This window comes from Brienomyrus brachyistius, unplaced genomic scaffold (genome assembly GCF_023856365.1).
Source record: "Brienomyrus brachyistius isolate T26 unplaced genomic scaffold, BBRACH_0.4 scaffold68, whole genome shotgun sequence".
NCBI classification, from domain to species: domain Eukaryota; kingdom Metazoa; phylum Chordata; class Actinopteri; order Osteoglossiformes; family Mormyridae; genus Brienomyrus; species Brienomyrus brachyistius.
Window position 1 is genome coordinate 1,001,166 of NW_026042343.1, and position 15,700 is coordinate 1,016,865.

General features: G+C 43.4%; 1 protein-coding gene across 1 annotated transcript in view; it reads right to left on the bottom strand.

Moving 5' to 3' along the window:
* LOC125725494 (copine-9-like) overlaps positions 1–15,697 on the bottom strand; it is a 47,591-nt gene extending 31,894 nt beyond the window's left edge. Inside the window, exons 1-3 of the mRNA XM_049002444.1 lie at positions 15,268–15,697; positions 10,723–10,763; positions 974–1,020 (exon numbers count right to left, since the gene is read on the bottom strand). Coding sequence (XP_048858401.1) covers positions 974–1,020; positions 10,723–10,763; positions 15,268–15,344 — 165 coding nt within the window. The 5' untranslated portion in view covers positions 15,345–15,697. The remainder of the gene's footprint in view (positions 1–973; positions 1,021–10,722; positions 10,764–15,267) is intronic.
* Positions 15,698–15,700: the final 3 nt, after the last annotated feature.

Consider the following 15,700-nt stretch of genomic DNA (forward strand, 5'->3'; position numbering starts at 1 on the left):
ATATCCATATATTTACATTATTACTATGCATCCTGCAATTAATTCGTGGTCAGTCATTTGATCTTTCGCAGATAATGAGTCACCTGGCTATCAGGTTATTCCCGAACACTCGTCCCTCCAGAGTAATAAAAAACCCTGTTTTATTTGCGCCCCCTCTACCCAGGCAAAAACTCCGGTTAAACACGATAAAAGAGCATAAACGGCGGGTGATGCTGAACAGACGATCGCCTGCTGGAACTCGAGGTGAGCATGCGGCCGGAAAATTGGGGCTTCCCCGGCATCAGCGTGGGCGCAGAAGCTGCAAGATGGAGACGGCAGGCCTGATTCTTTCAGTGAATATTTCATGAGCCCCTCCTGAGCGAGAATCTGTTATCTCACAGAGTGGAAAAACCTCAGCCACTTCACTAGCTGACCTGCTGCTGCGTATCACTTTTCTCGCTTTAGTGGCTCCGGTTCCCACTGAAAACCACCAAAGTACTCAGGCGCAGACTTTTCTACATCCTGTTTACCAAACACAGCCACACTAGAGCAGACAGACAGATCTATTGCGATATTCCTGCTATTGCTCTGGATAATGAGCTCTCTGCTTGGTTTATCTACCAATTTGTACTACAATTTACTGCTACCTGTTCAGCCATAAGTTTCATACAGATTTGCTCTCTACTTCCAGTGAAAGAGCAACAGAAATTTTTGTTGGGTCCCTGGCTGTAAGGCCCTTCTTTAAACATAACTGCTCTTTTTCAAAGAAACATACAAGGAAGCAACAGGAAGTTCAGGTAAAATTCCTACTCGATCCTTATTTTTTTTATCTTGTAACTGGTTAATACTGAGTAGCTTTAACAGAAGGATCTTTTATTAATTATCCATGAAGCCAAACAACACAGAACTGAACACCAACGCACACTACACACACAATGAGCAAACTACGAACACGATGTAGACACGGTAACAGTGGCAAGACCTTTGCACTCACCTCCCTCCACTCCTTTGTGCCGATACTCTGAACATAAAGCACGACCACTGGCAGAATGAGAGAAAGAGGGGAAAGAGACATGAAAACTCAGGAAAGGAAAGAGTGCTTCATCAAAAAGACGCACACAGATTCACACAAAGCCCTTCACGTCATTGCGGGGATGAACAGGCTTTGACTTCAGTGCAATATATGATTATTTACACTAAAAAGTTTGAAAGCTGATAAGAAAAAGAAAAATAACACCCCCCCAGGTTCACTTTCCAGGGTTTATTATTCTTGTGAAGGTGTAGAGCCACAAAAGTGTGCCGTGGGATTATGAAGACATGTTCACGCGTAAAGATAATGAGAGAAGAAAAAGCCAACAGGCACATCTGAACTCCAACAGTAACCAAAGCAAACCGTGACACATACATGCACACCCCCACAGGAAGATGCCTCACTCGAAGCACAAACTGTGTCCCCCCCCCCCCAGTGTGGCTGATGCCACCCCATTAGGCTCATTATTTAGCTCACGGTACGGCAGGAGTCCCCCCCCCCCCCCCCCCAGCTAATTACGCCAACGGCACTCGGTGCACCGTGGGGGTCCGGGCGGCACAGCTGCAGGCTGCATTTCTCCTGCTATTTCTCTAATCAACCTCTACTCCCCCCCCCCCCCCCCCCGCCCCCCCCCACTCCCTCCTGAAGTACCAGGTTCTGAAACAGGTGAGCTGTGAACAGCAGGACCAGAAAAGATGCACAATTTCAGTTTTAATGACTTGTGAAAAAATAGAGGCAACTATAAAATTCAAATATGCTAATCTGCTTGGCAGAAATTCATAATCATGCCTGACCATGATTCACATAAAATCCAACATAAATCAAATAAGCTTTTATTGATACAGGTGGTCATCCGTAATATGTAATAAACCATTTGATTACCGAGGAACAGAAAAAGAATCTTTGAACGACTGAGAAGGTTTGAGCACCTGTAAAAATGCCAGTGGCTAAAACGCTTTCAGACAGAATTGATGGAAGAGACAGTAATGGAAAGGGTCCATTATCCCATTATGTAAGAATTATTACAGACATTTCGACACCAAACTGCAAACATGATATATGTTCTGAATCTTTGGCTTGCTTCTTAGGTTTTGAGTCAGATTTTTTTTTATCTCTGTGTCAATCTCTTTGAAATGCAAGTGGAAAAAAAAATATCGTTTTGAAATATTATTGCTTTTTTATTGTTTATAGTATTGTCGGATTTTGCAGTCGGCAAGTTTCAACTTGCTATGATGGCCTTTTACATTCCTGACAGAGATCTGGAGGACATTAGATTCAGACTCACAGCATCAGTTACAGGTTCCTGGGTCACCATGGTCCTGAATTGGAAATAAGGATCTGGAAAGACGAAGAATAAATATGTGTTTGACCCTGGATCTATGACCAGACAAAGAAGACCGACAGCACAGACTAATTCTCCCGTACATTTTGCAGGAGCCAGAAACGAACGTAAACCACGGAGAAAGTGTTTGTTTTTCCCCTCCCAAGTAGATAGGCGTTTACTCAGATTTCCAGTTCCTCTACCCTGGACTGTGATGAAGAATGTTCCCATGATGACTGCCGGCCTTTTTGCAAGTTGAGCTGATGGACATTTATGTGATACATTCTACCATGTGGGCTTAAACGCAGGCCGTTCCATTCACAGTAACAGAAGAAAAGCATTTTTAAAAATAAGAAAATATAAAAGGATGACTGTTAGGCAGAAGAGCGAGGAGGACTGAGGATGGTATCTCCATCCAGGGTGAGATCATGGTTAGGAAGCCGGAGCAGAGCTAATGCAGCTTTTGTCTCAGAATCTTCTGTGGGGTCCTGAGCCCTGGTGTGCAGAAACCCTCCTTATTCCATGGGCAAATGACCAAAAGACATGGGGGGGTACATTAAATCAAGTCAGCCGGATGGTGATTTCCCAACCTAGACTGCTAACTAATTAAAACTTTTGATAGAGTTCTCAGAGCAGGTCTGTGTGCACATTCAGATCATTAGGAATAAATGGGCACTATTTGCTAATTGCTGCAGCTAAATGGTCTAAAGTTAATGTTCCATAACAAAAAAAATAGGGTTTCCCCCTTTTATAGATCAACAACCCATAAAAGAATGCCAGTTGTCTTTACTGGTGTGTTGCCTTTACTCAACAAACACCCGGGGTGGGCGAGGCAAGGGGAGGGGGGGGGGGGGAGGGGGGGGGGAGGGGAGATGTGAGGAACTGGCAGATGAAAGAGTCTCGCTGCCAACCAATGGGGCACTCGTCTGCCCCTCTGTGTTTGATGTCCAAAAACACCTCAGTCCAGATCATTACTGCCCCCTGCAGGGAGGCCAAACAGACAAAGCCCTCTGATTTGGAGGTTTTTCCCGATATGCCAGCCCAGTGATTTTGCCTTCTGAAGGGAGACCCGAATTAGGACTCTACCCTCAAGGGGCAGACACTTTGAAAGCACGACCACGGAGAGCCGGCACAGGAGATGTCCGCATCCAGCCAGATGATTGAGGAAGAGCTGCAGCTTGCTTTTGAATTTGTTCATCCGGTAGACGTGGGAGCGTCTAAGCATGACAAGTGAAGCAGCACGACGTCACTCTGACAGCTAATAATACATACGTTACTGATCCCCACGGGGAAATTCTCTTTACGCCTCCCCCCAACTCGCTCTCTGTAGGTGAGCGCAAGCTGACTATGATTGACGGCCACCTGTAGCCGCACCCAGTGAGCTGGGGGGTGAAGGGCTTCGGTCAAGGACCCGCAGACGTGGCTGAAACTGGCGACCTTCTGACCATGATGTTGACGCAGAGAAGACTCACAACACATGTAACTTTCACACAAGAAAAGCCCTATTATTGCATATTAATACATTAACGAGTCTGCGAGGTTGAGTCCCTGAGGATGTATAACTGCTAACTGGCCAATCAAGGCGGTCGCCCAGAGTACGAGGCACAGCCAGTCCCATTAATCTAGGACAATTTAAATGTTCATGGCAGCTAAGGTGTGTCTATAAAAAGCCCTAGTTGCAGCATCATTGGATCAGCGGGGACCAAACCCATGTTTTATAAATTGACATCTTACCATCTGCGCTCGGCGGGAAACAGAACCAGACACATCACCACTCGTCTGAGGGCGAGCCGTGGGAGAACAGGTTTATGAATATAAAAATACTATTTTGGAAAGAATAAAAATAAAAAAAATTAGAGATGATTTTGAGAGTGCATGTAAGAAAGCAACAACTAATGAGTCAGGATGGATGTGAGGGTCAGTGAGGCAGAGGTAGCAGTCAACATCACTCCAGAAACTGCCGTGCTCACCTGACTCTACTCTATTCGCACAGCAAACTTCCTACTTGTATCACATTCAGCCAAACGTACTTCCAGCCACTCAGCAGTGGAGAACAGCAACACATTCTGTAGGACTGGGGTCAGCTAGTTCAATTCCTAAAGTATTGTACATCCCCAGTCACGAAACTGCAATGCCGGCACATCCTATTACCGGTAACGGCTGCCATTTTGCTGGGAGACCAGAGAAACCCAAGACACGTTGGAATCTGACCTTCTGACTTAATTTGTTTTTAATAAATTCTATTTCCTCTCATTTAACAAGATCAGCCAAGCAGTGGAGCTTCATAACTACAGACTAATCAAAGGTTGGTCTCCAGTTCGGAGAGAGAATTCAACCAGCTCTAATTACTTTTGGCTCAGTGTTTAAAGCTCTCTGGTAGGTATTATTAAATGTTCTGGGGGGATTAGAGCTCACAACCTCTCTGACATCTCGCCTCTTTCCACAGTGCCAGTATTAGGGAATTTCACAAAGGTACTACAGTATCCACATGACCATAAACATTAATAAACAAATAAAACATTTTTGCCTGAAACATCACTTGTGGTTAGCATACGGTCAGCAGGAACGAATGACATCACTTTGATTATTTCTTTCAAGAGCACTTCATGGGTCCTTCTTTTCCTATTATCCCTTTATTAAATGGGACTAATGAACATCACCACCACAATAGGTCAATAATTTGAATAGTTGAGATTGTTAAGAATGTCAAAAGATGCTAATAATCTATTATATGCACTGGGCACCCTAGACAGCTGAAAGATGTTTAAGCCTGTTTTCACTCCTTCATCTCCCGTATGGTAATCCCAACTGTACAGGCAGAGAGTATCCAGAGTGAGGCAGAGTACAGCCAGAACACACAGGACAGCCAGAGTGCACCCAGAGTATGGTTAATGCACAGTCAGAGTGCACCCAGAGTATGGTTAATGCACAGTCAGAGTGCACCCAGAGTATGGTTAAGGCACAGTCAGAGTGCACCCAGAGTATGGTTAAGGCACAGTCAGAGTGCACCCAGAGTATGGTTAATGCACAGTCAGAGTGCACCCAGAGTATGGTTAAGGCACAGTCAGAGTGCACCCAGAGTATGGTTAAGGCACAGTCAGAGTGCACCCAGAGTATGGTTAAGGCACAGTCAGAGTGCACCCAGAGTATGGTTAAGGCACAGTCAGAGTGCACCCAGAGTATGGTTAAAGCACAGTCAGTGTCCACCCAGAGTATGGTTAAGGCACAGTCAGTGTGCACCCAGAGTATGGTTAAGGCACAGTCAGAGTGCACCCAGAGTATGGTTAAGGCACAGTCAGTGTGCACCCAGAGTATGGTTAAAGCACAGTCAGTGTGCACCCAGAGTATGGTTAAGGCACAGTCAGTGTGCACCCAGAGTATGGTTAAGGCACAGTCAGAATGCATCCAAACAGTCAGAGAGTCACGTCAAAGGAAGTTAAAAATGCTTGATCGTCATGTGGTTCATGTAGATTCAGACAGTTCCAGGAAGCATTTTGCGGGCATTTTGATTGCATTAAACACAGAAAGACTGAGCAGCGATATTTTTGGAAATGAATGAATGCATTGATTTACAATATTTATATATCACACCCACATATGTATGTAGTTACATCTGTGTGTTTACTGAAAAGTTACATTTGGTGCTATTAACAACCAGGGTTACCTGCCTTGTTGACAAGCTTACCTTGGTTAAAGATTGTGTTGCTGGTGTTTATTGCTTTGAATTATCTTTTGTTAATTATTGATATATTTATAGGGAGAAGTAGGGAAAGAATGTTTCAAAATTCAGATCAGATTAATGTTCTAACTGTTTCAGTGTTTCCGTGGTAACCGAGGGCATCTTAATGACTTCATCACTAATAAAGCATATTGTCTCTGCCCTTTCCTCCATGTTGCCCTTGCATATAGTCTCCAGCAGTTTGCTGTGCTGCATGCCGATGCTCCAGTGGCTCAGATGTAGGAGCATTAATGTGTGGTTTTCCCAGTGACATGGAAAAGAGAAGAAAATGTTTGGTCAGGTCAGCGTGAGAAATCTCACTATAACTAAAAAGTACAACAACAAAAAAGTGAGGTAATCATATTCAAACACTGCATTTACACTTTTTCACAAAGACCACACCATCAGGAAGCTTAATGTTTAGTTTATTAAAAATAATATACCACTGATCCAAAATCAGCTGAACTGCAACATAATGCAGACATGGGTAAAGCCCAAAAACATTCAAGCAATGTTTATTAATGTTTAGAAGTTTCAGATTTGCACTCCAAAGCCATATCAAAAGCGACATACCACAAAAATGTTACTGTTTACTCAAACATTTCACCACCTCCGTCTGTCACTCTACAATCACCTGCTGCAATATTATATTTAACTACTGCCACTGCAAAAATGAATGAATGAATGAATCACATTTCAAAGCCTTTATCTTTAATACTCCAATTTACAATTAATGGGCTGTCCGTATGTTACGCGTTTATCCAGGATCCAAGCCTAATCTGTTATCTGCTAACATTCCCTAAATCCACTGATTCAGTGGGGAATAATCCACTAACATGCTTTAATGCACATGCTAATTTGATATTCATGCACTGATTATATACAATCTGATTTTTTAAACGTCTTACTCTTTAAAAGTGCATCACAAATGGTCTGTTCTATTGCAACTCTATCGCACTGCTAGTATTTGACCCTAATTTCCAGGAATTATTGAGAGTCAGAGTGCACAGTTTAGTCAGAGGGCATCCAGTGCACAGCCAGAGTACACAGTTTAGCCAGAGGGCATCCAATGTACAGCCACAGTACAGAGTATAGCCAGAGGGCATCCAGTGTACAGTGACAGCATAGAGTATAGCAAGAGAGCATCCAGTGTATAGCCAGAGTAGAGCAGGAGGGTATCCTGGGCACAGCCAGAGTACAGAGTATAACCAGAGGGTATCAAGAGTATAGCCAAAGTACAGTGTGGTACACTGAAGTACAGCCAGACTATATCCAGAATACAGACAGGGCAACATCACATTGTCAACGTTACAGCTTTTGAAATTATTCTTCATGTCTGCCACACTTTTGAAGATGGGGTTCCACCATCATTAGCAAGTTTCAAGGGAATATTTTCTGGGTGACGTGAAAGCATGTAGTCATTTAACATTGTTTTGGGGCCCACAAAATGCACAAGCAGAGAGTCACCCTGGTAATAAATCTGTAGATTTACACCTTTTTTCAGCGTGTCTGTGTCTACTGAACAGGTCTGACACAGGATGGTAGCCGACTGACTCTATCTTTAAGGGGACTGGAGAGCTGTGGAGTACAGGCTAGCTACAGACGAGGATGTCCCCTGATACGTGTCCTGTGCTTCCTGGGATCAAGTCCAGGCCTGCTGCGACCACGTACTATATAAGCAATATGGACAGCAGACACAGGCAGTGTGCTGAATTTTTAAAGAGGATTACGGAAGAGGAAACATATTTTTCCCAGAACCCAGCGGCCATTCAGCACATCATTCTATACACTATACGGTATTTCCAGCACACACAATCTGACATGTTTAAAAACCATTCTTTTAGGGGACTTTCGAGACGTACACACTGATTATTTTCACCCCATTGAATGATAGCACACATCTACATTCATTTGCACTGACATCCATTATATTGTAACTAAAATAATAATCTCATAAGTGCACCGTCAGGCTGAGATACAGTAACTCAAGCTGTGCTCAGAGAACCAGCAATATGCCACGTGCTCAGACTCAACAACTCAGGAACAAAACAGATCTGACTGCGACAGAAAGCCAAATGTTCCAGATTAAATAATTTAGCCAGACGAAAGAAGAGCATGAGGCAAAGTAAACCACAGTGACTTCCAGTTGTTTTCTGGAGATTTGTGCTTTTTTGAGTCAAATTATTTATCTCAATATATCTGCCAGGAATTTATCTAGTATTTTTACCCATTTAACAACAATCTGGATCCCTACACCTCATTCCGGTGAATGCCTGAGGGTACGAGTAGAGATGAGCAGGTAACAAATGCCAACGCGTTCTCTGCAGTAAATTCACCCTTCATGTCACCACAAAACACATACTGTATGCAGACTATGGCGCCATTTTGATGATATGCTGTAACTGGCTGATATTCTACCATTTCTCCAGGAATCGACTTACAAACCATACCGCGATCCCAGCTCCTCTCACACCACAGAATTACATTTGGTGTCTCTCCACTGTCAAATGCAGAACGCATTTAGCTGGCCCTAAATGAGGCAGAGGCACCCAATTATAGATGCAGATGAGGCTACCAGATGAAACCCCTAACTGTGAATTGTGGGTGAGATGTAGAAGCAGAAGATATGTCAGTCGAGTCCTCCATTCTGGGGAGTGATGGCTAATGGAGCAGAACCACGGAGCAGAACCATGACTAGAACCGGCAAACGCATGTCAAGGTTCACCAGCTTGGTCGTTCGAAGCTCCCACCTGTGTGGTGCTTCGATCACTGCCATCTGCCCAGGCCAGTGACATGGGGAACCTGCAGTGTACCCAGGAAGCAAAGGGCCACACTTAGGTCCCCCACACTTAGGTCCCCCACACTTAGGGCAATTCAGAGGCAATAACTCACAAGGGTGCAATAACAGTGGTGCCTACAGAAGATTTTCATTGGAGTGGCCACCAGGAGCCAGTTATATTTATGGGGGTGGCATGGAACCAAATCGAAATGATCGAACAACACAGCTGATAAGCTAATAAATGCAGCGCCTGCAGCGCCAGTACAACATCTGATCTAAAGTTTCGCTGGGATGCGTATCTCTTCTTTGGTTTCACTTACGATAAAATAATCCGTAGTTTGATTCTATTATTTCGATCCACCGCCGTGCAGGAAGAAGCGGGAGGATTGTAGAAAGTGCCATGAGCGCGTGACGTACAGAGAAAGCCAGGGAAAGGACGCGAACCCCAAAGCCCTGATGCCAGAGGTGTACGAACCACTGCATCACTGTACACAACCACAGTGAAGCTTACATGCAGATAAACCAACACACTATATGATGTCATATATAACTCCATACCTGCGAGGACCTGAACCTGCTCAACAAACGTTCTAAAGGCATCAACAGCAGGCCACTGAGGCTTCTGGGATCACTACATACCCAATGTATAGTCTTCCTCCTCTTATACACTCTTTTAGTTATATATCCAGTGTTGGGCATTTCAGGTCCAGAAGCTACAAATCCAGACCAGGATTTTGTTTCTAATCAACCAGTCAGAGTATAAAGAGCCAAAGGCACAGAATAATCAATGGCTGGATATTCAAACACTGGATATATCTGAATGGTTATGCTAAGCATGAATTATTGCCATTATTGTAAAATGCAACTGATTGGTTTACTAATACTATTCCAGTGGCTTTGTGCAGTAACCCTGCGCCTGTTTTTCATGGCCGTCAGAAAGCGTTACCTTTCCTTGTCATTCCTTCCCCCTCTATTTCAGTCAGCAAGTGCTGGAAGCATTTATAAATTATTCTGACATGCTTCTAAAAGTAACAGATTAGCATAAATATTTACCGGCCTTAAAAATCAGCCAGCGCTTTCCTGCCCCTGCATGGCGGGCAGCCCCTTCCAGTACCATGTGATACGATGCTTGTAGGAGCAGGGCACTGCCACGTCAGAGCCAGGCCTGTATATCACTCATCCAAGCATGTTCCATAACTGTCTGTCCAGTGCAGGCACTCAGGGAGAGTGGGGGGGGGGGGGGTCATGCAGCACAGGACACAAAGCAGAACGACGTGAAGGGCCCCCCTGGGTGGGATGCCAGTCTAATATCTTGGAGAACCGTTGTGCTAAAGGACATTAAACCCGATTAAGAGCAACAGACCTAATTAAAATAGCCCAAGTGCCCCATAACGTTTTATAAGCTCGACTAGCTTCCACAAATAAAGCACATTTATTTTCAGCAGAGAGCCAAACACAGCTGATTCTTCTCATCGTTTTTTTTTTGTGTTATCGTCTTCACTCTGTCTTCACTTGTCAAGAACTTCTTCTGCTGCAGTAACTGCCCAACCGCACATTTCATATTCCCTGGTATGAAAGTCCAAGGAGCCGAAGATAGTGACAAGTATTTACGGTTCTATCTGTTGAGCTGAAGCTACAGTAAGACCATCTTAAGATACTTTCCACAGATGTACTGTGACTAGTCCCTTAAGAATATGTTCTAATTTTAACTATGCCTTATTATTACCCTGAAGTCACATTTTTTAATTGCTATAGTCCTAGCAAACCGAGAAAATCACAGGACTGCAGTGGGACAAAAATATCACCAACGATATCCACAGATGTGCGAACGTGAAGACTAAACGAGTGGAGGCTGGAGGGTGGTGACAGCCCGACCAACAGTAAGGGGCACGTACCAGGATCTGACTTGGAGAACGTGTCCATGTCCAGCAGGTTCCTACAGAAACGACAAGAAGGAAGAAACCATGTGACCACAAAATGGCTGCCACAAGCCAGACTCGCGATTCACGACATATCGGTCACGTCGAGCGAAAGCACTGAAGTGCATACACATTCAACCACACCAAATACAAGAATAATTAAAAGTAAACAAATAATACATAGACGTTAGAAGTGTAGTAGAGCTATGAAAACGAGCTGAAGCTTTAAGTCACACAAAGTGCCGGGCCAGTTACATGTTGTTGGCATCTTGCTGGCATCAGTTTATAGCAACAAGATTATCCAGCATTTCTGGTAACACTTTGATAGTGTTAAATTTCATATGCTACATAAATGCAGTCCTGCTGCTGCATCCATCCTTCAACGATAGCTACTGATGTACTTCGGATCTCTGTGAGATGGACCCAAGATACAGGGTGTACACCCACACATTCCAGGGAACCCACACTAGGTCACGTGGAACGACCAATATACTTGAACAACACGCAGATTATTTTTCTAGTTACAATACCTCGGGTTGCAAGTCCAAACCTATGATTGTCACTCAGCCTTGGGACCCAGGGCCAGACTCGAACCCACGGCCTTGATGTGGTAACAACCCACTGTGTCACCATATGACCTGAACCTTGAAATGAAGGTTCAAATTTGCATTAAAAATCTTAGGCTTTGCACATTGTGGATCAGAATGCCTAGTTGCACAATTTATTGGATCTCAACATGAAACTGATTCACACTGAATTAGCATTATCTCCCTGTGATTGTGGAAAGGTAGTTACCACCTAGCAATATAGGCCAGTCATATTTGGTAAAGATGGATGATAGGCTGGTCCTAAATTTACATCATCGTTAAACAGGCAGGTGGTTAAGTGTCTGTATATCTGATTGAAACAACAATACTATTGTTTTTTTTATTATTTTAATAAAGGACATAGGTCTACTAATCTTGCAGCAAGACGAAAAAAGATGAAGATTTTTCCTGCGTGCAGTAAAATTACACAAACATCTCCCATCCACTTCAGATATCTTCAGCATTCCTTCTCTTGTCATGTTTCCTGCTAACCAGAACTTTCTGTACAGTTTATTTCTGTACCTTCAAGTTGTGATGCAAAGTATAAAACCCCCACAAAATGGATGGGTACACATCTATCCAATGGAGAAACAGCCCCAGCCGGATGTCCTGGCTGTTAGCTACCTCCCTCCTGTGGCATCTTCCCTCTCCTATTGTAATTCTCTCCTTGCCCAACAAAGAACGTCTCCAATGCCTCTTACAGGGAATCTTAGGTCAGATACTTGTGTTGTATTTTCCTAACACCAAATCATCAAATATTATTCTCCACATCTTCTTCTCAAAAGATCCCCTTTAAGAAGGCTGGGGATCATGTTTGACAACTTTAAGTGGACCTTTACAGAGAGGGGGAAAGTGCTCAGGGATCCAGTGGATCTTCGCAGGATCCCAGCATAAGCTTCGAGAAGTCGGCCCGCGTTCCGGAATGTGTGATTATAGCTGTCCAGCTATTGCGGTGGCGGAAACAGGCGACAAAGGGAGAAAGGCGCAATTGCTGATGGCCATGTCTGATTCGTGTAAACGTCTGCAGCCAACGAGAACATAAGAATGAACTCATAGCTACTTCCTCTGCACTGCCTTGGACAGAAATCGACAACAACAACTTTGGGAATGAAATGACCTGTTTGCATCCTAATAAAAAAAAAAAATCATTCAAATAGGCCAATACTAACATGTTCATCCATTTCTCACCCGGAATAGGGTGGAGGGGGTGGGGGGCTATGGTGTATCTCATGCAGCACATGTCACTGGGAGAGAATACACCTTAGACAGAAAGCCAGTCCATCAGAGGGCATATACATGTACAAACCAGATTCATTTACACGTGCAATTTATCCAGTGGATAGACACATCACAGAGAGAACATGCTAACTTAGAGGCAGGATTCAAACCCCCCAGCCCTGGAGGGAACAAGGGGATACTTCAGGTTAGAAACCCCACAGCCTTAAAATGCTGCTGAATATTCACTGTATATTTAAGTCCACTTAAATACATTTCAAAACTGATTTTTCTTCGCCTATTTTTGGTTCGCGGTTCTTTCAGCGAAAAGCAAACCTTCCATACGAGAAGTTTGGAGGGCAGCCAGCTTGTGTCCTACAGCTCAGCAAAAACCAGGCAAGAGAGGCTGAGAATGAATTAATATTAGCGAGACCGTGTGACCGTGTGCTAACAGAAGACAGAATGTTTACTGATACGGATCACAAAACAGAATAGAAATCATACTGTAATCATCTCGAAGGAAAAACGAACAAGACATAATTCAGTCAGCAGCCGCAGCTCAGGGTGTCAGTTTGCGGGTATGATACTACGCTAATCTACCACGGGGTGGTTTCCCCTCATTAAATACTCTTTAGTAACTATGCATTACACAGGGAGCTATGCTAAAATAAATCATTTCATTTTAATATACCCCGAGACCACGTGGGATCCCGCACTACAGCCGCTCCCCAAAACTATAATAATAAACCCCACCATACGGAAAAGGCGGCGCATGACGACCTTTTACCCCCCAGCCCCCCAAATATGATCACAGACCATGTATCAATAGCAAAGACATAGAAAAGGAAAAGAGAAACATAACACAACGATCTCAGCCTTGAGGATGAATCGTATAAGCAGAAGTTCTGCTTCATTTCTCCTAAGTTAAGTGATCACACAAAAAGCGACTATACGTCTCATATTAACGCCACGACGGCGGTGTCTGGATGACGTGGTGGTTTATAAAGGTTACAAAAGACAATGAACTTTACAGGTTAGCGACTTTTTTGAAGTGTTCAATAATGGACGTTCGCACGTCAGAGTAAGTGAAGTGGAAATTAACCTCATACTGTGCCCAGCTCCAGCGCCATAATAAACGAATTACAACAAGCAGCACAGAATGCATTTCAGAGGTAGGAACGGCAGATGATTAGGCAAAACAGGTTTCAGATTTAAATGTAGGTATTTAAAAGATGGGTGGGAGGTAAATTCCCCATCACCCGTGATGTTTCTTCAAATACCCCTTCGAAATGCGTCTTAAAGCCAAAAAACTTAGGACTTAAATTACTTCAATTCAACAAACAGCGGAAAGTATGACCGCATAATGAATATGAATAACAAACACCTTTATAGTCAAGATAAATGAACTGATTATTTAATGCTGGAAATCAAAGTTATGCATGCATCCATCACCCTGAAGCCTGTCTTAGGTCACATGGCTGATAAGCTGAACGCTCTGGTCAGCGTGGCAGTCTCCTGCAGAGCGCGCGCGCGCGCACACACACACACACATCGGTTTGTGATTGTATCTTTGTGGGGACTCTCCATTAATTTCTATTCGGAATAATCTAATCCCAACATGACGACCTAACCCCTACCCAGTCCTAACATTAACCATTAGTACCCAAACAAAATACAAGACTTTTGGCATTTTTATTTTTTTGATTGCATTCACAGATCTTTGTGGGGACCTGAAAAATCGTCCCCACAATGTCAAAATAACTGTTTTTTTTTGTCACACACACACAGGCTACAAAATTATTTCTCAATAATCAAGACCAAGAAATTGCACCTTAAGCATTTTTTAAGTCTTTAACAATACACTTAATGATAGGCCCATTACAACCTATACTAGCTATTATAACGTTAGATGTCAGACATATAGACAAAATCACACTTCAGAGAAAATTACAGATATTATTTATAATCTAATCGAATTTACATAACAAAGCTCCCAGCAATTAAGGCAAGGTAAGATGCAAGGGGTTCAGATGTGAACATTTCTTTGCGCGCGCGTGTTTGTGTGTTTGTGTGTGTGTGTGTGTGTGTGTGTGTGTGTGTGTTCAAAGCTGGAGTCTATTATTAATAAACAGAAATTGATAGTTAAAAACTGATATAGGTAAAACGAGAACAAATAGTCTGCTCTTCGGAAACAGCGATGCAACTGCGCATCTGTAATTCACTTTGATCATTCATATGAAAAGGAATGCCATCTATAAATAAACTTCCACCTCTCAGAAATCCCAAACAAAGTGTTTCACCGACTTTTGCGTTCTGCCATTCCCTGACCGTGTTCCAAACCGTTCCTATTCGTGTTCACTCCCGGCAGCATAACGTTAAATGTTGCGTTTCATTGCGCTTCATCACCGCTTTCATAGCACGCCGTGCACATACCCTTATACCCATGTGGGTTTCGGTTTTTCTAAACCTTTCTAAGCATTTGAGCGCTACTTAAGGTAAAACTAACCCAATTGAAATCAAAGTCAACATTGTAGAAACAATCTGGCCCATATTATTAATATACTAAACAAGTGCTTCGTTCTTGGTCTCATTTGCCCTCTATGATATTTTAAAAACAAATCAAATACTTATAAGGCCCGTGCCGTTGTACATGAACTGAGCACACTTAAAGATCTGCAGATATTAAATAAGTGCTCCATTGCCATATGATCTTACTTACCTGCAGGAAACTGTAACTTCAATCTTAGTTGCGGGTACGCTGGAGCGGAGCGGATCAAAGTCTCCAATAGACGCCATAATAATTCCTTTCCGAATGAATTTCAAGTTCTGATAACTACTGTATTTTATTACAAATAATGTATTCGTGTTCAGAAATAAAATGAAGTCTATTCGGAGGAATGGTCAGATAGGTACATGTGAGCAAGGCGGGCAGCTCCTCGTATTTCAGATTTCGTTCCTGATCCTCGAGCGCTTCGCTCCGGCGAACTGACAGACGAGTCAAACCGCGCTGCCCAAAGCTACCGCCAGGTGGAGCCAGAGTCTCGACTGTCGCCGACGCGGAGGACAGAACAGCCCGAAATCGAACCGCGTCTTAAAAGTTCATCCCGAAGACGTTCAAATGTAATGAAGACAAAAAAGAACAGCATAGAAGG